The 25,671-nt window shown below is 35.3% G+C and overlaps 1 protein-coding gene across 2 annotated transcripts in view; it reads right to left on the bottom strand.

The window, feature by feature from the left end:
- DYNC1H1 (dynein cytoplasmic 1 heavy chain 1) overlaps positions 1–25,671 on the bottom strand; it is an 89,471-nt gene that overhangs the window by 36,658 nt on the left and 27,142 nt on the right. For both annotated transcript variants that reach the window (XM_074213112.1, XM_074213113.1), the window contains exons 11-39: positions 24,482–24,628; positions 21,388–21,528; positions 20,365–20,541; positions 20,125–20,235; positions 19,923–20,042; positions 19,042–19,281; positions 17,876–18,031; positions 17,675–17,788; positions 17,291–17,401; positions 17,000–17,209; positions 16,388–16,534; positions 15,970–16,136; positions 15,670–15,843; positions 11,600–11,765; positions 11,323–11,511; positions 11,025–11,225; positions 9,800–10,082; positions 9,414–9,514; positions 8,594–8,753; positions 7,505–7,748; positions 7,156–7,339; positions 5,835–6,047; positions 5,127–5,365; positions 4,217–4,373; positions 2,946–3,173; positions 2,302–2,532; positions 2,032–2,172; positions 1,333–1,566; positions 1,027–1,233 (exon numbers count right to left, since the gene is read on the bottom strand). In XM_074213112.1, coding sequence (XP_074069213.1) covers positions 1,027–1,233; positions 1,333–1,566; positions 2,032–2,172; positions 2,302–2,532; positions 2,946–3,173; positions 4,217–4,373; positions 5,127–5,365; positions 5,835–6,047; positions 7,156–7,339; positions 7,505–7,748; positions 8,594–8,753; positions 9,414–9,514; positions 9,800–10,082; positions 11,025–11,225; positions 11,323–11,511; positions 11,600–11,765; positions 15,670–15,843; positions 15,970–16,136; positions 16,388–16,534; positions 17,000–17,209; positions 17,291–17,401; positions 17,675–17,788; positions 17,876–18,031; positions 19,042–19,281; positions 19,923–20,042; positions 20,125–20,235; positions 20,365–20,541; positions 21,388–21,528; positions 24,482–24,628 — 5,193 coding nt within the window. The remainder of the gene's footprint in view (positions 1–1,026; positions 1,234–1,332; positions 1,567–2,031; positions 2,173–2,301; positions 2,533–2,945; positions 3,174–4,216; positions 4,374–5,126; positions 5,366–5,834; positions 6,048–7,155; positions 7,340–7,504; positions 7,749–8,593; positions 8,754–9,413; positions 9,515–9,799; positions 10,083–11,024; positions 11,226–11,322; positions 11,512–11,599; positions 11,766–15,669; positions 15,844–15,969; positions 16,137–16,387; positions 16,535–16,999; positions 17,210–17,290; positions 17,402–17,674; positions 17,789–17,875; positions 18,032–19,041; positions 19,282–19,922; positions 20,043–20,124; positions 20,236–20,364; positions 20,542–21,387; positions 21,529–24,481; positions 24,629–25,671) is intronic.

The raw sequence follows: 25,671 nt of genomic DNA, 5'->3' as shown, positions 1-25,671 counted from the left end.
TGTGCAGACTGTTCTTAAAGAATACCAATAAGCAGAAATCATTAGCTCCAAAGATAATGTTCATTTCTCTTTTGGAAAGCCAGAATTTTAAAGTCATTATTTCTTACAACAAAGCCAAAAAAGTCTGCCTCTTTACCATTTTCACATATAGCTCCCAGTTCTGCCTTTTGGTACCAAGAACAAATCTAATAACTTATTTTACTTGAGAGCTATGATTGTTTTCCATATGTTTTTCCTTCCCCAGGGTAATCAAGTTCTTCAATAGCTCTTCAACTAAAATTATCTCCAAGTCCTTTATAATTTTGGTTGCCTTATTCTAAATAAAATGTAGGTTATATCTCTCCTAAAATTGTTTCCCAACAGGCAAACTCCAGGTATGGTGTGGAAAGGAAAGTATAGGGGAACTACTATCACCCTCATTCTGGATAATAAGGTCTTCTTAATTCAATCAAGGCCAGCATTGGCCTTTTTTTTGCTGCCACAGCATGCTATTGACACATGAAACCTGTGGTTCAAAAATCCCCAGATTCCTCTCAAAGAATTTTATATCTAGTCACATCTAACACTATATCACATCTACCAATATGTCAATGAAGTTGGTTTTCTGAATGCAAGCATTATAACTTTAGAAATAGTTATTAAATATTTTATTTGGCCCATCATAGTACCTTGTCATAAAATTTTTCAATCTGGTCTCAGTTATCTAAAATGGGCTAACTTTCCTTTAGCTTCTTCAAGTCAATTGCAAATCTAACTTCGACAGAAAGGTCAAACCTTAGGGTGCTCTGCCTAGAGACTGACTGCTAAACTGACCTTAATTAATGATTATTCTTTTTTTTTTGGGGAAGGCAAACGGGGTTAAGTGGCTTGCCCAAGGCCACACAGCTAAGTAATGTCATTAAACTAGTTTCAAAGCAACCTAGTTATTGACTATCAACCCCATATCCCTCCTTCACAAGGATAATATAGTAAATTGTCATAGTTGAGGGAAACAATTAATTTGTGGTTATTTTAAAGTATACAAACCTGTCTGATAAATGATATAACTCTCTGTGTTCCATATTTATCCATATCTGGCAAGTTGATTTCATCACAAAACAAAACCAACCACTTTCCAAGCTGAACTGGGGCCAACACCACTCCATTTGGTGTACGCCTGTACTCACAGTAGTGATCAAAGGTTTTTAGGAGGAGCTCTGGAGTAGTAGCACTTGAGAAGTTAAGTCCAACAACCTAGCAAAAGTTAAAGAAAAAGGGATGAGGGGTGGAAGTGTTTTAATGTGGGAACTGGATGTCTATGGCATCTCAGCTGGCAAGCTGCTTTTTCTTTACCTCCATATCAGGCAAAGCTCTGAGAGCACTAAAGAGAGTCATAGTCTTTCCAGAACCTGGAGGCCCACACAGGACTAAAGGCTTATGCTCTGCTAGCCAAGTATACAAGAGTGCTTCATGACGGACAGTGTCTAAGGTTGGCACAACAACATCAGGAGCAGCAACCTTGTGTGTCTCTACTTCAATCTGAGGAACCTTGGACTGCCATGGTGCCCATTCACCAGTAATAGAAACCTGTAAAAAAATGAATACCAGGTTAAGATAGTTCTGGACTCATACGGTTTTGTTTACATTCACACACACCAAAACTTTCATTAAGAATCACAGCATCTAGAACTAGAAGGGATAGTGAAGATGTTAATGTCACCCCCATGATTTACAGATGAGGAAACTAAGGGAAGAGACCTACCTACATCTGCATAGCTAATAAGTGGCAGAGCTATTAGAGCAGGAACTCAATTCCTAAGACTCCAGATCTTTCCACTACAGCACATTAAGGCCATAGATTAACTCCCAGAGCACTTGCTTTGTTGTTATTCCTTAATATCAACAAATGAAAGTTCTTACTATTCTTAACAAAATAAAGTTTAAAGTCACTGCAAGTATGCTTTGGGATGAATCAAACCTATCAGGCAACAAGCAAACAGAAATATGGGTTTTGAAAGAAATTTGAAAAGTCCAGAACTGAGAGATACTTACTTCATAATCAATTATGGGTATATTAGGTGCAGTGGGCAATGGCACTGTAGTAATTCTTCTAATGTATTCACCCAATTCAGCTCTCATTTTCAGACGACTATCTCCAGATAATGACCACAAAATTGCATAAACCAAATATCGCTGTTGGAAAAGAAATTATAATTTAATTTTCTAACAAATTACAAAGTAAAGAGATGAAGTCACCCAGTCATCTTAAAACAGCAGTCTGCAAGTTAAGGTATTACTTTCAAATTCAATAGTTTAAATTACCTGAATATAACGTTCTAGTTGATCTATCTGCATAGGAAAGTCAGGATGATTTGCATTGTATTGGGCAACATTTCGGCAGGCCTGATGCAACATGGAGAAAAGAGAGCCAAGACATCGTAACCTAGTGAGGTCCATGATGTGTTCTAACTTGAAAGCATGCTCAAGTGCTTTAGTGACCAATCCATTAGATGTGAAGTATGGCTGCATGATTGTTGCTGCATCTCTTTGGATCTATAAAATAAGTAACAAATTAATAGTCATTATTAATAGCCTTTTTAAAAATCACCAACAACAGGATGAGTGGATCTCAAGGACACAATAAAATAAATTTGGTGTAAAAATTTTACATAGTTACTATTTGTGTTCAACTACTGTATAAAACAGGAGTTCTTAATCTGGCATCCATAGCCTCATTTTAAAAAAGTATTTCAATATAATTTGTTTCTTTTGTAACCCTATGTGTTTTTTATATTAAAAACATTATTTTGAGAAGTCCATCAGCTTTGTCAGACTGCCAAAAGAGGTCCAAGAACCTTTATTCTAGAAGCAGTCCTTCAAATTCTAGGAACATTCTCAAATGTCTGCTGTTATAGTCTTCATTTTTGAAACTTCTATAATTACTTCCAAGATGCTTTAAATTCTACCTGCAACATTGGTGAAGCAGCTTCTTCACCTTCATCTTCTTTTCCCTTTCGTCTACGCTGGGCTTCATCTTCACCTTCATCCAATGGAATGCTTCGCAGTCTGGCCAGAAAGTTATTGAATATCATGTCAGTACTCAGAACATCTTCACTAAACCAGACCATTCCGCATCTTGATACTGTGGCCAGTGTCGCATATTTCAAATCTTGTACTTCAAACATAATTCTTACCTAGAAAGAACACAAGTAGTGGGTTTGATGCTATGCAGTTAAAAATAGAATTCTTTCACTTAGTTATATACAGAAAAATTATATAGGGTTAAATACAAGCTAGGTCCTCCAATAATATTCACTTACATTTCCCTCCTAGAAGATGAGTGAAAAATTATTTATACAAACACAAACTAGGAGCAGGATGGTTTTAATGCTTGTACCCTTAAACAAGAAAATTCTTGATAGTGGATTCTGTATAAGGATAATGGCTAGACTGTGATTTCCCTAGCATAGGATCCTCTAGATGAGGAAACTACCTTTTAAACACAGAGCAAAACTTTTCTCTGAAAATTATCCTTAGAGGAGTGACTGGCAAAAGATGAAATGATTTGAATCCAGGTCTTTCCAGTTTCAAGGCCAGCTTTCTATCTACTATGCCAAGCTGCCTTTCTTGCCAGATCATAGTCACAAAATGATTACAATAGGATCCAGGTAACTAGGTCAAAATTACCAGAACTATCATCATCTTCTTGGATAAAAGTTACCACAGAACTTGGCTAACTAATGACAAGATGAACAAAAAATAGTAAAGAGAAATATGGTCTTATGTTTCTTAGACTGATCCTACAGTTCAGTTTTTAGAGTTGCAAAATTTAACTCTAAATATTTAAGACCTATACAGTATTCCTCCCACCTCTTAGCATTGCCCAAGTCTACAGTCGTGATCACTCATCAAATCGTTATTTTTATAGGCCTATGATAAATACCTATTTTCATAACTGGGTTATTAATTATAATAAAAATATAATACTAATACATTTTCAATTATATCTTATTGCTTCCTTCTCTTCAAAATGGCATTCACTATCCAATGGAAGAATTAAGCAACCAAAAATTATGACACATCATAATTTTTTCCAGTTTAGAGCCCTACTGATATAAATGCCTACTGAAATAGAATTATACCTTTTTTAATTTTTTCTAATATGCCAGAAAGAATTTTAGCTAGATAGTAAAAGAAGAATATTTAATAATAAAAAATATAAAGGAGCACAATTTACATTGGGTGGAAGACTGAGACGCTCTCCATTTGGCAAAGTTAGTAGTTTATTGTCATCTAATACAGAGTTTAAGTTCTCAACCCACTCAGGATCAACATCTCCATCAAAGATGATCCACTGGCGTTTCTGTAGTTCACCTCTTACATTATCGATGATTCTGAATTCAAAGAAAAAGGTTTTAAAAATCTGATTAAAAAAGAACTGCAATGAACTGATGCTAAATGAGATTAGCAGAATCAGAAAAACACTGTACACCCTAACAGCAACATGGGGGCAATGATCAACCTTGATTGACTCACTCATTTCATCAGTTAAACAATCAAGGACAATTTTGGGCTGTCTGCAATGGAGAATACCATCTGTATCCAGACAAAGAACCATGGAGTTGGAACAAAATCCAAAGACTATTAACTTTAATTTAGAAAAAAAAAAACTGATATCTTATTGTCTGATATTGTTATCTCTTAGACTTTTTGTCTCTTCCTTAAGGATATGATTTCTCTCTCATCACACTCAATTTGGATCAATATACAATACAAAGACTGACAAATTGTTTTCTGGGGGGGTGGGGGAGGGAAGTAAGATTAGGGGGAAAATTGTAAAACTCAAAATAAATAAAACCTTTAATTAAAAAAAAAGGTTTTTCCTACTCTCCCCCCCAGGAGTAAGGTATTAAGTGAAATTACAGTTATAAAAGCTTGGACTGTTTTCTGTATAACATTTAACAGAAAGTTGCTTCAATTTCCTGAAACTATTTCCTCAATTGTAAAATGGGAATGATGTTCTACCTATATAATAAGGTAATTATATAAACTGTGAGCAACTGCCAATGCTGCTATTACCATTACTATTACACATTAGTACAATACTGAATCTATCTATGGAAACATAGGTCAAAACCTTGACTTACTTTCTGAGAACATGAGTGAACAACCCATCTGTCCATTCTCGAGTATTTGGATCCAGAGTACCATAAAGATGATCCTTGCTGATTGCTTTAGGATCAATGATGTGTGCTACTCCCTCCACACCTTCTAATCTTTCCAATGCTTTCAGGAGAACTCTCCAAGCCATGCTCTTTCCACTTCCTGAAGGCCCCACCATCATTAAACCATGATTTATTTGGGTAATCTGATAGAGTTGAAGAACCTACAAAACAAAAACAAAACCACACCCTTTAATATTTTGAATATTCAAAAGAAATCTATCTAGGACCTATCCCTTTTGTATGGCCATTAGGTCGTAAGAATTTGGCCCTGAGAATTTTACAAATAAATTTATAAAAATATATTAAAAAAGGTTTAATCCATGGAAGATTGCTCTATATGAGTTAAGAGAAATTAGGAACAGGAATGTTTATAGCATATAACTCTTCTTGTAACAGAGAACAACTAAATCTTTCCCACAAAATATCACTCAGTACCAATGTCTAAGAAAGAATAGTGAACTACATGAACCACAAAATTAACTTTGTATAGTATTTCCTACACATTTATATGGTGTTGATGCAAATAGTGAAATTTTTATAAATTTAGCAAAATATCTAGCATTAGATAAAAAGGTAGGGGTGTGGGTATGCATGTGAACACACACCATATAATTATAACTTTTGAGATACCTTTTCAACCCACATTCCACCAACTTCTTCTCCATCACCATATGTCAGGTACATTTCCTGACAAACTTTCTTGAGCTCTTCTCGTAGTGATGTCATCTCACCACGATGGTACTGGACCCCAGGAAATACATCAGAGAGAAGACTGAAGAGCAAAGGAATATCTTCTGCTACAAGCTTTGGTACCATTGTTTCACAGACACTCTGAATTAGAATCTAAGTAAAAATAATAGATTACAAATTTCAGAGAAACCAAACCAAAATCCTTCCTATTTTCAAGCTAAAAATTCAGATGGCCTTGAATTCAAAAAAGCTGAAGAGAAGATAGATAAGGAAGGCAGAGTAAATTAAAGCGTTTACTTCAATAATAGAGAAATGGAAGAATAAATTGTAAAATATGGGTCACTCATGTTCAGTCAATTCAACAAATATTTATCAAGTTTAAGTTAGTGTAGTATGTGAAAACTCGCTGGAGGAAATAGCATTTGAACTAGACTTTAATTGGGATGAGGGTTATATGGACCCTTGTCTAGTCTGGAAATAAAGCGAGTGGTATGAGAGAAGGTTGAGATCCCTTCTTGGGCTGGGACCAAATCATTGATGTTGTTGCCAGGTAAAAAGGAATTACTTCTGGCGTTTTATTAGGGTGAAAACAAACAAAGGTGTAACTGGGAAAAAATAACATGGAAGAAAATCAGATAGGATGGACTGGGGGGAAGAGATAAGCAGAAACATTAGGCAAGAAACTACTATAAAAGTAAAAGCAAGATATAATGAGATAAATTAAAATGAAGACAGTATCATCATCTAACCAACAAGGTAATTTTGGGGAGCAAATGAGAATGGCTACTAAGTACTTTGAAAAATGTAAAGTGTTCATAACACTCGGATGGTTGTTACTACTGTTACAATTATGAGGACACGACAAAGATTGAAGCACTAAGAATGGAGAAAAGGAGATGGACTGATGGAATATAATTAACGACTGCACAGATTAGAAGTGACAAAGGAAAAAGTCCAACATATTAACAATGAATTAATAACGAATTTTTACTTAGGGCAAAAATAAAAGAATTACAATTTGGAGGACCTACAGAATAGTCAGAGACGTATAATAGGTGTCTGTAGTTTAATTAGAAAGGCTGAGGCTACAGAAAAGTACTGTGAGAGTTCAGGGGATCATTAAAGAAGAGACTATAAAAAAAAAAAAGAAAAAGATCAAGGCTGAGAAAATAATCCTGAATAACACATCACTAAATCAAAACAAATTCTTAAGTGATATTGTCAGCATCAACACAGAAGTTGCATAAATATTTGTACATACCTCTTGCTCTGGTAGATTTTCAGCAATTTCCCCTTCATCAACTACTTCACCACGTTCTTCCTTTTCTCTTTTTATCTTCTGAATTCTCTCTCTCTTCACATTACCTGCACTTACCAACACACTCTTCAGAGCTCGAAGACCAAAATCATAATGACTTTGAGAGGAAAGTTGTTCGTCACATAGTCTAAAAAGGTGAAAGAAAAAAATTTACTCTTTTAACTAAATATTTTAAGCACCTGAGTTCAAAAAAAAAGCCAGCCATGTAAATTACAAATTTAAAAATTTAGTTTAATGTTTTTTCAAAATAACTTTTGTTGAATAAATATGATTGTGGCTGACTGTTACTCACTTAAAGAATGGTACGATCTTGTTAGCAAGTACTTCAGCAGTGCGAAAGCCCTGGGAATACAACATGACCTGGGCAATCAATTGGCGATCTGGTTTCGTCATTGCTAAGCTTCGGAATAACTTCTTTAAGTTGTCTGGAAGGTTTGATCTGCCCGCATAGCCAGGATTCATGGTAATGAAGATAGCCATATCAGGACTCACTTTGACTTGTTTGTTCAACAATTCACAAGTAATGGGTGAAGAAGCTAAAATTTAACATTAGGACTTTTAATTTTTCAGTAGATTTTTAGGAAAAAAAAGGACACTTCTTCAGTTGCTTCTTAAATCAAAAGCAGAAAATTCCCAAAGAAACATTAAACTTCAAACAGTAATAGGAATGGGATAATTCTGATGGGGCCCCTTCTCTCCCATTTGTTCTCCTACATTTGTGCTGCCTTCATTCCTCCTCATCCCTTTACCGCAGCCACATCTGTCTAGTGAAACTCTACTCAAACTTCCAGTTCAAATGACACCTTTTTTGAACTCTTCCCTGACAGTCAGAAAATTATCTTTTCCTTCCTATCTCTAACCTCCCTTAACACACTGTATTTTGCTTATGAAGTTCTCACTATATGCATAGAGTTGACATGTTGGTTCACATTAAACATCCTCCCCCCGCTTTAAATCTTTTGGCTCACTTGGGGGAGTTGGGAAAGGATAAAAAAACGTGAATATGACATAAACAAGATATATCCATTTTTGAAAGATTAAAAATTAGAAAGGATGGGCTTTGATCTATTTGAAATCAAACACACTAGAACATGTATACGAGCTCAGGGAGCAGCATGGTCTGGAGCCCTTTAGTATCAGGAGGCAAGCGTTCCTAAGGTTCTTCAATAGATCCCAGAGAAAGCCCTTCTTATACAGAAAGGTGGATATATATATATATATATATATATATATATATATATATATATATATATATACACACACACACACACACACACACACATATACACACATACATATACACATACAGATGTGCATGTATTTCTTTTATAATAATTCTATTATTTATTTAAAAGGAGTTTGACCAATAACAAATTCTTACTCTTATCATAGTTTGGATTAGAATGTTCTCGCAGGGCCTCCTGAATGCACTGAACCTGCTGAGACACTGCAGAAAGCATGCGCTCCTCTAGTCTGTTGAACTCATCAAAGCAGCCCCAAGCACCGACTTGACAAAGCCCCACAAAAATACGCCCCATTGCCTATAAAAAGAAAGAATCATTGGATTTACAAAAAGACTCACTTTTCAGACACATATTCTTGGATTTCCTTTCCACTACAACTCAATAAAATTTCACCAACTACCATTCAAATATTTTTTTCATTTAATTTTAAAATTGTCTTCTACAACTGGATTTAAAAAATTGATTTCAAACCCCTGATATCCTTAAGCTATAGTTGGTATACTTTTCTTAAATGGGAATACATGAAATTTCCAAGATCTGCAATTATCCAATACCTAAAGCATTTATTTAGCAGCTGCTCTGGGCAAAGTCCTGGGTGCTGATAATACAAACAAAAGGAGTCACCCTCTTTAACTTCAGGGAGCTTCCACTCTAGACCTATGCTGGCAAGGCAGTGAAGAGAAATTTATTAAGTTGAAAGAGGTATGAGCTAAGAAATTTCAGAGCCTGAGGCCACATCCAAGTATATGTCACATTTATTGAACTGTCTATAATTTCTAAAATCATACCTAAAGACCATCAAGGGGTAACATACAGCAAAGACATTCTATATTCCTCATGAAATTAGGTCTTCATATAATCTGATAACATGAAGTCTCCCAACTGATACTCTACAGGCATCAAACTAGTTATAACACACACACACACACACACACACTCACAAAAAAATTCTCTCACCTGGAAATCAAATGTTTCATCACAGTTAAAAACAAGAACAAATCGTCCAAGTTGGTGTCCAAGAGCTTTGACAGATTCTGTTTTACCAGTTCCAGCAGGACCTAAAATTTGAGGAGAGCCAAGGTTAAAGCCCTATCACAGATTGCTACCACAATATCCTTTACCAATTTTCAAGAAATGTTGAAATCCTTCTGCACTGGATGTGGACTCCAAGAGATTGGAATGTGAGTCTCAGCTTCAATAGTTAACAGGACTGAAGGCAAGTTATTTCCCTTTCCTAAGTCTACTTTCTCTTCTGTAACAATGGGCTATGAGGAAAGTGCTTTAGGAACTTTAAAATACTACATAAACATGAACTCACTGACATAACACTGATAATAACTCACCAAATGGAGATCCTCCAAGTCTTGCCTCCAAGGCTTGTGTCATTGTCAAATAGCAGCGGTCAGTAAGTGGAGTTTGTACCAATTTATCTTGAACACCAAGGTACTCAAAACCATAGTTAAACTTGGCATTAGCCATTTGAATAGATAGCTGCTGCAACACATCGGTTTGCTTAGGATCAAAGTAGAATCTCATTTGGCTAAGCCATTCAAATGACTTAGAATTGTCAATCTTGCTTTTAAGTAGGGACCTTGTAACATCTCTCTGGTGAACTAACTCTGTAATCTAAAGACAGACAAGTAGATTAAGAAAACCAGGAACTGAAACAATGCAATGTGTTCTTTACATTTAGGGAGGAGAATTTGTTAGAATTAATTTCAGTACTATTTCAAAGACTTTTGTAGATTATTTCAATATGCAGAGCTACCTATTACTTAACTTTATGACAGATATGAGATACAATAGATAAGGAGTTTAGGACATGGAGTCAGGAAGACAAGTTCAAATTTAACCTTAGATATTTAATTAGCTGGGCAAAATCACTTAATTTCTATTTGCCTCAGTTTCTTCATCTGTAAAATGATAATGATAGTAGTACTTTGCAAACACTGAAGTGCTATGTAAATGCTAGCTATTATTATTATTATTATAAAGAATTTTTTCCAATAAAGATGTAAAACAATAATTTCTATAAGAGGGGTACAACCTACATGTTAACTTTTAGCTTCTGGTAAATATCACATAAGTAGATCCCATATTTGAACAAGGGAGTATCTAAGTATACACACATTCCTTTGCTTCCTTCTGATTGAAATCTTTCCCTACAATCTCAGTCCCTCTAAACACCACTGGAGCCACTTTCTAGGGAAGAAAGCATTAAGAATGAGTAGTCCAAAATTCCCTCATTCATTAAACATTTATTAAACTCCTACAATAGGCATAGCACTATGCTAGAAGTTTAGGAAAAATAGCAAGTTTAAATAAGTCAAGGGCTCTCCCTTCAAAGAGCTTAAATGCCTGAGGAAATAAGACAGAGATAACAAAATAAATATGCGTGACAGGTGATTTAGAATTGTTAAAAAAAAACCTATGGGAGAGCTACTATCATCAGAAAAACCCAATAAGGCTTGATGGAGCTGATTTTTAAAGGAATTCACTTGGGCAATTCCCAGAACATTCCCCCGCCCCCATATATATATGTATATATAATTAGGTTACGATACTCACCAAATGTTCCAATTTCCTTCTGCGTAATGGAGGCTGTTCCATTAGTACGGAGTCTGCCAGAACATTCAATGTGACCTCCACATTGCTAAGCACAGACTGCAGAGGACTTGCTGAATCACAACCCCCAGTTCCAATGACAGTCAATGCAGATTCTACATTTTCAGACCAAGCTATCTGGGCTGACAAAACAACAAGTTGGGCCTGAAAAATAATTAATTGTAAAGGAAAAGTTTTCAAAACCAGTAAATAAAACTTTCCTTAGAGCTATATGTTTAAACAAATTTGTGATTCAAGTTACCTGGTATTTGTCAATCCAAGTGATATAGGTACTGGGATCAATTGAAGTTGCCTTGCCAAAGATTTCTACTTCTGTGACAGACTCAGCAAGAAGTTTAGCCAGGGTGACTCTCATTTCTTTTTCCACCAGTGTGAGCCATTCATTGATTTTGGGATGTTCTGTGATCGACACGGGAGTTTTAAAAATGACCTGAAATAATTAGAATTTTAAAATTGAGACCTGTAGAAATTTGAAATGCCATTTCCCATGCCACAAAACAAAACTTCTGGCTACCTACCTCTTCTCCTTCACGTGATGAAATTCCCAAGACAACAGAATTATCTTCATTTAAAATGATGCTGGAAACTCCAGCAAACATTTTTTTGAAGTGCTTCTGCAATTTTGCCACATTCTTGCTGTTTCCAATGATCTCAAGCAGATCTTCATCACCAACAAAGTAGAACCTAATAAAATCAAAGTATTTATTTTAAACCGCTCAAGTAACATTTACAGTATAAATACACAGAGACTCAATTTATGGTTAAATTTTAAGCATTTTATTCTAACAAAGTAGACCTGAGTAGTGAATTTCTAGCCAGAATTGGATACAGCCCAAGGCTGAATCTGACTTTTCTAAAATGAAGCAGTTGTAACTCTCTTCATCTTTCCCCCTTCTTCTGTACAAGAGATGATATTCAGAAATGAGTGAAAGTGATATAAAAACAATTTTTTTTTAGTTTTTTTCAAGGCAAATGGGGTTAAGTGGCTTGCCCAAGGCCACATAGCTAGGTAAGTGTCTGAGACCAGATTTGAACCCAGGTACTCCTGACTCCAAGGCCAGTGCTTTATCTACTATGCCACCTAGCAGCCCCTAAAAACAAAATTTAAATTAGGTAAAAATGAAATTATTGACTAACCCTATTTCTGCCATTAAGAGTAATAGGGGCAGCTAGGTGGCACAGTGGATAGAGTACCTGCACTGGAGTAAGAAGGACCTGAGTTCAAATCTAACCTGTCCAAATCTAACCTCAGACACTTAATAATTACCTAGCTATTTGACCCTGGGCAAGTCACTTAAAACCCACTGACTTACAAAAAATAAATACATATGTACAATATGTACATGTATAGATAATTATATATATATATATATATATATATATAAAAATATATGTAGCTATGGAAGCTATTAAGAGTAACACATATATGAAAGTGTTCCTTCAGTAAGAAGAATTTAGATTACAAAATATTAAGCTATATAAGGAACCTTTTATATATACCCAGAGATAGACTTAGTTACCTGGAATTGGGATAGGTGCCAAGTTGGTGGAACTGGTGAGCATATTAAGGGTTAGAAATACAAGGCTACAGAGCACCCAGTATCTCTCAAGAAAACCTAGAACCATTTTGGAAGTACTTATAAGGACCTGAAGCTAGTAATATTAGCCTCTCCTCTGCCTACCTCATCCCCATCCCCCACCCCACCAACACTTTCTCCTTTAATTTTAAAAGCAAGAAAATTAAACAATGTTTTAAGTTTTTTAAATTCACTTTAAAATCATAAGTTAGCTCTAAGTTGCTTTGTAAGTTTTTACTTATGCTTTCTCCTTAACTGCATTTTTTGGTGGATCAAGGGTCCCATTAAAATCAGTTGACAATAACAGAAGGCTGCCAGAGAAGTCACTCACTCCATCTGTTGCTTTAGCTTAACTGCTTTTTTATTTGTCACAAGGAAGGGCTCAATTCGAGGAATGGGGGGGAAGAATATGCACATATGTACAGAAATAAAAACAAAGGTTAATAAGACAGTTTAAAATGTAAATTAAGTAAGTCTTCATTCTGGGAATACACCAACTGTCACTCAAGGTAGACAGGGTTTCTTCAGGTAGTCTGATCCTTGAAGTTCTTCCCTTGCCCCCACTGCCTCAGGCAGGTAACTAACTAAACCTGACAGGGGAGACACAGACTTATCTTCTTTTTCTTAATTATCTTCAGAGAAATTGAAAGTGTATTTGGCCGCATTATGATAACCATATAATATTAAAATTCTTTAATAGAATGCTATTTAGTACATAGAAAAATGTTGTTTATTATGTTCAACCTGTCCTATTTAAAATAGATCTCTCCTTGGCTGTTTTGCAGACATTAAAAGAAAAAATTCAAATCTAATTTCTTAATTTCAATCACAATTAAAACATTTTTCTATTCTATAAAATTTATATATGCTACTCAGTTATCACTCTTTTACTAGTAATAACTTGAAAGGAAAATAGGTAAAGAATCAGAGGAAAATTAATCCCCCCCAGAGGTCTTATCTCCAGGATCAAATTGGTTTGTCTGAGCCCAGAGTCCTTTGGGAGTAACAAGCCTGGGTCAAGAGTGGTATCTTGGGGATTCATTCAGGAGGTCAGAGGTTGCTTTACAATAGATTCCAAATTTTTAATTGCTGCTCTTAGGGGCCCATTTCAGTTTGTGGGTTTTTTTTTTGAACTGTCTTTTTTCTTTTAATTATTTAATTATTTTCACATTACAACAATAGTCTGTGGGGGTCTTTTTTTTTGTGTGTGGGATATTTTCTACTTTAGGGTAAAATCAGACATCCACATAGTTGCCCTATGAATTGCAAGGATCCACTGAAGAAATTTATAGGTTGTTCTATGTGTTTTAAGGACCTAGTGGAGGAATTTTCCTATGGGAGACTTTAGTTTCTCACTTGAAGTTAGTTTCCCATGGAGCCCACATCCCAGATTCTACATTGAAAGCATTTCAGATCTAGACTTTTCCTCTGAAGGAAAAGATTTTTGTTAAGAGGTCTTATCTATTTTAAATTTTATTATTCCCAATTTTGGGGAACAGGCCTTTACAAGCACCAAGGCAAGTGAGAATAACCTATGAGAATTTCGTTCAATTTATGTAATGAAATAATCAAAAGTGAATGTAATCTTCAGGCCTTAAGTTATTAGTGGTCTGTCAATTTGGGGAGTGAATTAGAACTGTTTTGCATAGATTTTGTTGGGATTCAGTAAATGGCATATGAACTTAACTTAGATTCTTTAGTGCAAAGGCATCAAGAGGATAGTCTTTCCAGATTCTTAAGAGAATCATCAGCAATTAGGGTTATGGACCAACATAATAAAAAGCAACTTAGTTTGATTTGGGAGAAAATGAATATTTAATTAATAAAGAATGGACAGATGATGAGGAGGAGGGGAGAAGTGATCAGAACTTCTGATCAATGTGAGTCCTCAGTCGAATCAAAGCAACTTGATATGGTGCAGAGAATCTCATGGAGCAAACCATCTGCCCAGATCCCTCGATAAAGAGACAAAGAGAACTTTTTTCTTTTTTTAGTTTTTTGCAAGGCAATGGGGTTAAGTGGTTTGTTTGCCCAAAACCACCAGCTAGGTAATTATTAAGTGTTTGAGGTCCAATTTGAACTCAAGTACTCCTGACTCCAGGGCTGGTGCTCTATCCACTGCACCACCTAGCTGCCCTGATAAAGAGAACTTCTAATAATTTAGTCTGGGGTCAAAGGATTCCTCTTATGGAGGAACTTGCCTCCTCATAACCTAGAAGATTGAGTTGTGGCCCACTCTATCTTTCTGTATTTATTACAACTTCTATTCAGTTAGTGTGTGGAGAGTGGCCTCAGGGCCTGGGAGGCTTGGATTCAAGTCACCTTAACTTCTCAATGCTCTAAGCTAGTGAAGTCAAACTCAAACAGAAAAGGGATCCTTTCTGGCTGTATTTTAATTTGTTTTGTTAAACATTTCCTAAATATATTTTCATCTGATTCTGGCTTTTTTGCTAGGGGTAAGTTTGACATCCCCTTCTCACACTTGATCTTAGCCAAAAGGCCGAGGAGTGATGACATCCCCTTCTCTAGGGGCAAATTTGACCCTTGAGTCACAGAGAAGACTCAAACTGCACATTAGTGGAAGTTTCAGTACAAAGAGCCCACAGGTCTTCTCCCTCCCCATCACTATCCTACTTGGATTTATATAGTGTTTCTTCTCTTTGCCCACAAACTGAATAATGGAAGCATTATTAACCCCATTTTGTAAATAAAAAACAGATTCAGAGAGATTAAATGGCTTGACTATGATCAAGGCAGAGTCCAAAGTCAGACATAGGTTTCTTGACTCTGCATTTCACCAGACTGTTTCCAAATATTTTCTATTAACATTAAAAGTATTAGTTAATATTACCAGTTACAAGTGAGAATTAATCAGTAGACAGCATTCAATTAGTAAATTAGTAAATTAAACTCAACAAATGTGTGGTATAGAAAATGTAAACAAACTCAATAGATAACATCAATAAAAGACATGTTAAACTGTATTTCAATATTTGTCAAAAATTAAATACCTCGGGAAGGAAGATCTCTCTCTCTCTAGGTATTCTCCCAATGCTTTTTGTATCTTTCCAAGCAAGTCTGCCAGTCTTTCCAAAGACCTCTGCACACCCTGGATATTCAGAACATCCATAACCAGGGGGGATTTTGATACCTTTTTCATTAGTGCCAAAAATTCTGTACTGATACTAAAAATGCAATGAAAATGTGAATTAGGTTTATTTTTTTAAAAAAGATAATAAAAGCTTAAAATGTAGTCAAGGATAATATTTCTATTTACTGTCATTTTGGGGGTTTGTGATTGCAAAACACACCTTTGGAATCTTTGAGTTTCCACTGGCAGAAGGTGCTTAATATCAGCACTGCCTGTAAAGATGCCTTCAAGGTAAACCCATCTTCTCTGAACATCAATCCATACATCAAAGAGAGCCATAATCCGATTCAGTTTGTCTTCCCAGCTCAAAGCATCCTCTTCAAAAACCTGGTTTTAAAAAAGATTGCAGCTATTAATCGCTAACCTTTAGTATTCAAACTATATTCACATCGAGTGGTTTCTCAGTTACATAGTAATTCAGAACTTATTTTAAAGTGTTAAAAGTTTCACTCTTTATTCTGGACTCAAATTTGATAGGCCTCTAATTAATTCATCAGTTGAAAATAAATGAAGATCAATGGGTAAGTGAAAATGTGGCCAGTGAAACAATACAATAGGGGCAAAAAACAAGAAGATACCTTGTAATATGGAGATAACTTCATGGCAGAGACACTGTTGATGTGTTCTTTGACCTTATTAAAGAGGTCATCCCATCCACGAATCAGGCGACATTTATTCTGATAGTTAACCAAATCTAATTCATAGGTATTCCATACTTCTCTAATCTGAATGTAGGGGAGAAAGGTATGTCAGTATTTGAGCATTCAGCAACCTAAATATTAAGAGTTAGGAAGATTTAAAAAGATACAATTGTGTGGAGTCATTTGTTAGAAAATGTTTAAATCATGCCTCCTGCCCCCACTATCTCCACCACATGATATATTTAGTGAGTAATGACTATCTTCTAACTCCATTTATAATTTACAAAGTCACTCAATTGCCCAAGGCTTAATGTTAAATTTGATAGCATTTTGTGTCTTTCAAAGCACCATATATATTTAATTCTAGCAACTTTGTATGACTAGTTCAAATGTTCCCATTTCTTACAGATGAGGAACTAGCTTCCAAGAGACTGCAAATGGCCTAGGATCACATTTCCACTATGTGGGAGACCAAATTTCAAGCCAGGACTTCTGATTCCAAGTCCACAGCACCACATTATCACCATACCAATCAATTGTATTATTTACCTGTTTCAAAAATTCTTCCAAAGCCATTTCCCCTTGTGCCACAAGCAGGACATCTTTAACAACTGCTTCATTCTTCTGCAGGTCAACATCCCAGATCTGGCCCAGGGTTAACTCAGAAACAACCCAGTTAACATGAAGTCTCTTCATTAGTTGCTTCCAATGACGATCTTTAAGTGCCTCGGATTTTAGTTCAATTACCAACATATTGATCTATGGTGACAATAAATTTACCTGTGAACATAAACTTCTAACACAGTTTGCTGAAATGGAGAAAATTAAGGTGTTACCTACTTTCATATAGCCCTTCAGAAGCCTCTGGACAAATTCATAGGAAGCATACTGCCTTAAACGTGCAGGGAAGTTCTTCAACTGGTTCAAAAGAGCATCTAAATTTTGTCGAAGCTGATAGGACAAAAGTCAAGTTGCAATTTAGTTAGCCAACCAACAAAGACCTTTACATAGTAATGGTGAAGTGATTTTCTCTAGAACTTTTCCCATAGTAGTTATTATTGTAGTCTAACTTTTAAATAAGATTTAATAAGCATCTAAATGGCCAAATCTGGTCTATAAATTATGTTTTGTTAATATTCAATATCATTCTTTACAAAGTCCTTGGTCTTAGGCTGAATTTGCTGCACAAAATTACCTAGGAACATATAGTTAAAAGAAATATACCTTTCGCGGTTGTACTGAAACCCATGGCTGCTCCTTCATTTGATCAATTTGCTCCCAGACTTTAGAAAGCTCAGACCAAACACCTTTGAGATCTTGTAACTCTTCCAAAGCTACCTATTAAAAGTAAAGCAATTCTATGTAAGGAATAGAAAACAAAACTCTCTCCACAGTTTATAATGATAAATAATAAACAGTTTATACCTGTACACGTTCTTCACTGCCACTGAGAAGACCTGTATCTGTGAGCTCCAAAGCTTCTTTAGCCTTGGCACATTTCTCCCGATCATCCTTCAGTCTCCCAAACTTCCCTTCATAGATAGTAAGTGCCTGGAGAGCCTCCTCTGGACGAAGGTTGCCCTAAAATCAGCCATCACAAAGTGAAAATAAGTGCCATGCTGAAGCTCAGGGGAAAAAGATAATATTTGCTGCTTAGAAGTTTGAATTGCTGCAAATAGAACCAATCATTTTAAAATGTGCTCCTGCAGGTGAGAAAAAGTTACTCTAAACAAAAATCTATTAGTTACTTGTGTAAGATATAAAATTTAGTTAAAACACAATATTCTGACATCCTGAAGATTATCATTCAAGTAGGCAGGATATGGCATACACACAAATAGCAAAAATACAAAAATTCCTAAGTGGTTTATGTGAAGTCCAAGGAGGGGAAAAAAAAAAATCAGCAGCACTTAAACAGGCCTTTCTTTAAAGCAGAGGAAATAGTATGAGCAAAGGCACAGAATCAGAAGAGTTGGAAGACTACCCTTGAGCTCCCAGATGACAAATACATTTTCTGGTTAAAGTGGAGAGTAAATCAAATTACAAAAACTTAAGTAAAAGCTTGTGAAGGAATAATGGGCCATTTTAAATATCCTTTTAAATTTTAAAATTCTTGGGACTTTTATCAATCTCAGTACCTAAAGCAGCTTTCAGAAACTTTCCATACAGAAAATTGTAACTTGGAATTTTAACAGTTTTCTTTAAGTAAAAGAAGTTCAAACCCCAAATGCTTTTCTGTTCTTGTACCCTAGCAGTTAACTTGAAGACATAGAAAGGGCAAAGAGGAAGAAAAGATGAGGGCATGTGAATTAGATTTGTGCAGGGCTATGCCAACAAAATATTGAGAAATAATCTTAACAGAGGGAAGATAGCTTTTGACAACTGTGTGGCACCAAGAGAGGAGTAGAAACTTTGAGATTTATGGAGACTGGTAAAGGAAAGAATGCATGCCTTACTAAGTTCTAGATTTCTAAGGAAATTTGACATTTTAGCTACCACTATATAACTGCTAGCCTATTCCCCAGAGTGGCTAGCTGGAGAGAAGTGGGCTAATAAAAGCCCTAGAAGTGACATAGACACACACAACTCACAGTAACAGGTTTTGTTTTCTCCCAATCTGTCAATAAATCTGTTGTTCGGCTCTCCACTGCCCTGTCCTCCTGAACAATCTTCATCTGGAGGTTTGCCACTTGTTGCTGAATGGCAGAGTCTTTGCGACGCATGATATCATTGAATGCTCCCCATTCTCCTTCAATATTATCAATGTATAACCAAGATGGAGGAAACTGGAACCTCTGCTTTTCAAGCAAGCGCTGGCCATTACGGTAAAGCTTTTAAGGAAAAAAAAATCACCATCAAAAATTATTTCTTGCAATACAAATGATTTCTAGAACACTACAGATACTTATAACACATTTAACAAGATAAAAGCTATTATTAATCCTACCTTCTAGCAGCTGACACACTAAAATTAAGGAGACAAAACCCAAATTCAGCCACTATTAGTGACCCCAATCAAATGATCACAGATTTCCTTGGCCTTAACTACATCTGAGGATATTTGAAAACTGTACATCGCCCCCACCCCCTTACTTTAAGTCTTTAGGGTATCTTTACTTGATTATTTTAATGCCAACAATTACGGTAAAAAAGGGCAGTTCTAAGAAAAGGCATAAATAGGGGCCGCTAGGTGGCACAATGAATAGAGCATTGGCACAGGGAACAGAGTCAGGAGGACCTTAGTTCAAATCCAACCTCAGACATTTAATTACCTAGCTGTGTGACCCTGGGCAAGTCACTTAACCCCACTGCTTTGCAAAAAAATCAAAAAGAAAAAAAAAGGAAAGGAAAAAAGAGGCATTCCCAAATATAGTTGAGATAAGTTACAGAAACAACTTTCAATAATGATAAATGTTGCTGATTTGCCTTACCAAAATGTAAACTATCCACATGTAGCTGTGGACTATCTTACCTCGACTTGTTTCTCAAACTGTTTGATCTTCCGTTTCAAAGACTGTACATATGTTATAAATGTCACTGCATCTGATGTGCTAGCCGTATCCACCGAGTGCTGCTCCAATTCTTGTCGAGACTATTCAAAAGAGAATAGTGCTTTAACATGAAAACAAATTCCATCTGTCAAATTAGTCAAAGCTACAAAGATGATGCTTTACCTTTGAGATCTGCGAATGGAATTCTGACATGTTTGTCCCCAGCATTTGTCCAAACTTACTGAGGACCTCCTTATGCCAAGAATCATACTTCAAATTCACCTTAGATTGTACCTGAAAAAAAAAAGAGTAAGAGCACAACATTCAGTTATATCTTAGAAGTTTATGCTTCAGTTATATTTTATCTAAAAATAAAATTGATCTTATGTGAACTGTTCCCTGTTTTTCAGTAACATAACTTACTTTGCCATAGTCTATCACTACCGGTCCAAATTCTTTCTTAGTTTCTGCATTGTCAAAAGTTCCTCTGGCTTTCCTGATTTGAACTAAGAGAGCTTGCCATTTATTCAGATCTTCTCCAAGTCTATTGTAGATGTTCTCAGCTTGCATATCCCATAAACACTGATACTGAAGCCAAACCTGAAAATATAGAAAATAAGTAAGTAAACTGTTGAAAAAATGTTCAGAACCTGGAAAGAAGCAGCAAAGCAAAAGGTTCAGAGAACTGGTCTTGAAACTACAAGGACCTGAGTTCACCCCTCCATCCCGAATGGCCCCCCCCACGACTGAATGACTCTGGTCACTTAATCTCTAAGTTGGGGGGACAGTGATAACCTGCAGTGGTACAGAGTATCCTCACCATGGAGGTGCCCTAAAGTAAAGCATAGGTTCAGACCCTATCCCTTTTTGGAAAAAAAAAGTATCCAAATTCTAGTCTTTCTTTCTATAGAGAGTGCTTCAGTGCATCATATCAGTGAATGACATCTATTATCTTTCAATATTGTCAATGTGTAACCAAAATGGAAGAAACTAGAACCTCTGCTTTTCAAGCATGAAAATGTCTTCTTATAGTACAGATGATTTCTGGAACACAATAGATATTTATAGTGCATTCAACTGCACAGTTTAAACCAAGCTGAAGTCTGTACTGACCTAACCATTCATATTTCATATGAATCTATGACACAAAATATGAAACAAAAACCAGGGAAACGACTCTTCAGAGTCTCAGAATGTCCAGATTCGGGGGGAGCAAAGTTTAAATCATTAATAGATAACCTAAGAAAAGTCATATTTGTAAGACTGAATTTAAATATAAATATTTCTAATAATATTTCTAATAAACCACATACCCTTATACATGTTGAAATGTTCATCTTCATATTTATAAGACAAAAAAGTACAGCAGGTAGGAATGAATTTTTTAAAAATTAAAATACTTTAAGACTCAAGAAAATTAAACTCAGAGTTTTAAATGGTCATTACCTTGACATACTGCTCAACTTCAGTCACAATGCCCACTACTGCAGAATAAGCCTCTTCAAGAGCAACAGGGCCATCAGGCATCCGTGTTAAGGCATTCCTGTAGAACTTTTCTTCTTCAGACAATTCATAATGTACTCCCACCTAATAAAAAAGGAGTCTCTAAATACAAGCCATCTGTATAAAACCATGTTAATGACCTCAAAGTCACCCTAATTGGAAAAAATTACTATTAGAAGGTCAAATTTAAGTATTACAAATCACCGTAGAGTTCTATTTAGTGGTTGTTAACAAGATTAACATCAAACTAAGAAAATATGGTATGGTTCATTGCGTTTCATAAGCTTATGACAATTATGCTTTAAGACTAATTCAAAACAAGTGATTTCCTATCTTACTATAAAGACAAAGAATTGAAACAAGTTAAGCCCAGCTAATACTTTAGATAAAAATGATCTAATTCAAAGTTCATGATAAATTAGGAAAATGATTTGTTAAGAAAAAAAGAATATGGGGGCAGCTAGGTGGCACAGTGGAAAGAGCACCTGCCCTGGAGTCAGGAGTACCTGAGTTCAAATCCGGCCTCAGACACTTAATAATTACCTAGCCGTGTGGCCTTGGGCAAGCATTTAACCCCACTGCCTTGCAAAAACCTAAAAAAAAAATATGGTAGGATTCCTTGGTTGAGTGTAAAAATGGCATTTGAATTCTGAAGGTTAAAAAAAATGCCATCTTTGAAAGTATATAGTTATTAAAGGTCAGTTACCAACTACCTTTTTAACTTCTATTATAAATTAAGTTAGAAAAAAAAGAATACGATTAAAGAGAACATTGATCTTAGATTTTTTTTTTCAAGACAATGGGGTTAAGTGGCTTGCCCAAGGCCACACGGCTAGGTAATTAAGTGTCTGAGGTCGGATTTGAACCCAGGTACTCCTGACTCCAAGGCCAGTGCTCTATTCACTGTGCCACCTAGCCACCCCGAAAACATAGATCTTAAAAAGAATTCCTAAATTGAGGGGTTTTTCCCCTTTAAAAGAGATCTTTAAAACTTAACTTGTCAGTCTGATTTTGGGAACAATCTATTGCTGAGATGCAGGGGATGAGATGAGATCATCCTTTATTTAAAAAAAGGAATCTAATTAGTAGCAGAATTTCAAAGAGAGTATGGAGAGTTGAGCTGCCAACTCTAAACACTTGTCTGATGGTGGCCTTTGACAATGTCAAGATACATTAGCAGAATTAACTTTCCTCCTCAGTCTTACCTCTCATCTTCAAAGATTTGGCTGGAACAACTCTAGCTACAAAGGTAAGCCCTCACTAGTCAAGAAAAACTGCTGAGAAAACTCAAAACAGTCTAGCAACACTAGGTTCAGACCAACTAACGCTATAAATCACAATAAGCTTCAAATGAATTTATGACATAAATATAAGGTCACATCACAAATAAATTAGAGTAGCGGGAACAAGATCCCTTTTGCTACTATAAGTAGGGAAATGGTTCTTTACCAACAAGCATGAGAGAGGATCATGAGATATCAACTGCTTAACACATAGTAAGAATTTTATGTTTGACTTGTCAATTTTTATTACAAAACAAAATCAATAGTTGAAATTGAAAGGAAAAGTTGACTAGAGAAAAAAATCTTTGCAGATATACCTTTGATAAAGATACATCCAAGTTTTATAAGGGAATTAACTCAACTATATTAGAAAAAGAACTATTCTTCAATTGATAAATGGTCAATAGATATGAACAGGCATGTCAAATAACAAAAAGCATTCTATGAACAACTATATGAAAAACATGCTCCAAAGCACTAAGAAAACTGCAAATTAAAATTGTGAGGTTCCACCTCATATCCATATTAGCAAATTAGGCAAAAAAAGGAAAATGATAATTGTTTGGAGGGACTGCAGGAATAGTCATGCTAATATAATGCTCTGCTGGCTCAACCACTGTGGAAAGCAATGTAGAACTACATCCCCAAAAGTTCCTAAACTGTACATACTCTGAAACAGTAATACTACTATACTATTAAGCTTATGGTCCAAAGACACCAAATAAAGAAAGGACCCATCCATATAATACTCTCATAGCAGCTCTTGAAGCTGGAATTGGAAACTAAGAAGGTGCCCATCAAATGAGAAATGGTTGAACAAATATTAATATAGACACAATGAAAGGGAAGATTTCAGAGACCTCTAAAAAAAATATATAAACTGATGCAATGTGAAGTCAGCAGATTTATAATAAAAACAATTTATATTGTAAATAAAAACTTTTAAACAAGCTACTCATCTAGTGACACCAGTAAGATTCAAGATATAGAATAAGAAGTAAGCTTTTGAACAAGGCAAATGTGTGGATTTGTTTAACTTAAATGACTCATGATTGTGGCTTTGTTTTTAAAAGGAAGGATTTAGAGAGAGGTTTCGGAACTCTGAAAATGTAATGACTGATCTAGATACCAGAAAAATAAGTTATGTTTCCCACCTCCTGACAGTGAAATGATTAACCGGAGGTACAGACTGAGACCTGGTTTTCAAGGCAAGGCCAATGCAAAGGATATTATATTTGACTATTCCTTGTTGCTACAAGGGTGAAGTTGAGTTTTTTAAAATATTTTTTATATTTGCAGGGAAGAACACTAGTGATAGAAATGCCAAAACAATAAAAAAAGAAAAGCAAGAACATCAATGGAGCAATTTTTTAAGGCACAGAAGAAAACAGAAGAAGTTCACAGGGAGGCATAAAAAGACAGGATAGCTTTGAAACTAATATGCTGAATTCCTCATGAACTTTTTTAAAAAACCAAGATATTTAATAAAGAGTCACAGTTTCAGATGCAAAACCCTTTTTAGTTCTTTGAATATGGAAATGTTCATTTTTATAGCTGTCAATTTCAGAGTAAGAAAAATTATAATTAAAAAAATTTGGGGAATGCTGAATAATCTGCAGTTCTAGAATGAACTGACTAGCAGGGACTTTTTTTGAGAGGGAGAATATCACAGGAATTCTCTGAAGAGTAGCTAATTCATATAAGGTCAATTACAGGTTGAAATGTTTAGGAACTATTGTTATTTTAATGCTTACCTGATATCTCTGACTCTGAATTCTGGGAAGTGAAAGTATTATTGTCTTCCAGGAAAACATTTCTTGATAGAGCTTATATCTGCATTCTTCAATTGGTGGATTCAAATAAATCACCTGATTGGTTATTCTTAATTCATGAACAACATTCTGAAAAAAAAATAAGTTGCCAATTAATTAACCTGAAGTAACCTAATCCATATAAAAACCACTCTGTTCTTTGAATTTTATAACACTTTAAGTCAGAACAACAAAACTTGTTCTTTTATTAAATAGAACCTTACTTTTTTCTAAACATTTCATGTTGTTGAGTTCTTTGATTTTCCTTCCTCCTCTCCCCCTCTCCAATCCAGAAAGAATTAAAAATAACCTATGGCTTGAGACAGCCTTCTTTTGTATCCATATATGCTGTCTTGCACAATGCTGACTGCATAAAAGATACTCCATAAGTATGTAAAGTCTGTATATAAATAATTCTTACTCCAAAATTAGGTTGAGCATGCATGTAATATAATGTAGGCCTGCACTAAGTATATAGCATATAAAAAGCACTGATGAAATCTAATAAATCAACTTTTGAAATCTGTGATTCTCAAACTGGCTGAAGACTGTTTCAACAACTAAGATTTAATTCCAATTCAGTCTCTAACTAAATATAGTCAGCTATGACTTACAAGGTCCTTTATTTATGCTCTCTAATCTCTAAGTTTTTAATCAGCCCAACAAGAATAAAAATTGAACTATGCTCATGAAGTTCAAAAAAGTGTATTCAAAGCATTAAGAACAACTACTGTTCCTATTTATAATCACACTTTTAATGTTTGGAAAATACTTTCTTTACAACTCCAAATGAATTTTCAAAGTTTTTACTTACTCTGAACACAAAGATGAGAAGACCAGGGTTCAGAAAGATTAAATAATTTATGTTTACAACATAACTAGAAAGTGTTGGAACCTAAATTTGAATCTAGCAATCCTGACCAAATCTAGCTCTCATTCCTTTACCCATACTGCAGAGGGAAAAAAAAAATCTAGCAGGTGAGGAAAAAAGAAAAGGGATTCATTGACTAAAGTTCTGGCTGATCTTCTCTGACTAGCTAAGAAGAATTATTTTTCTAGAGTTTGCTAAGCTAAGGTTTGGTCCCCATTGATTATTTATATTCACCTGGAAGCAGAGGATGTATAGGATAAGA

Source organism: Macrotis lagotis, chromosome 1 (genome assembly GCF_037893015.1).
Source record: "Macrotis lagotis isolate mMagLag1 chromosome 1, bilby.v1.9.chrom.fasta, whole genome shotgun sequence".
Taxonomy (NCBI): Eukaryota; Metazoa; Chordata; class Mammalia; order Peramelemorphia; family Peramelidae; genus Macrotis; species Macrotis lagotis.
The sequence above is the reverse complement of the archived record's forward strand: the minus strand, read 5'-3'. Positions and strand labels throughout refer to the sequence as shown.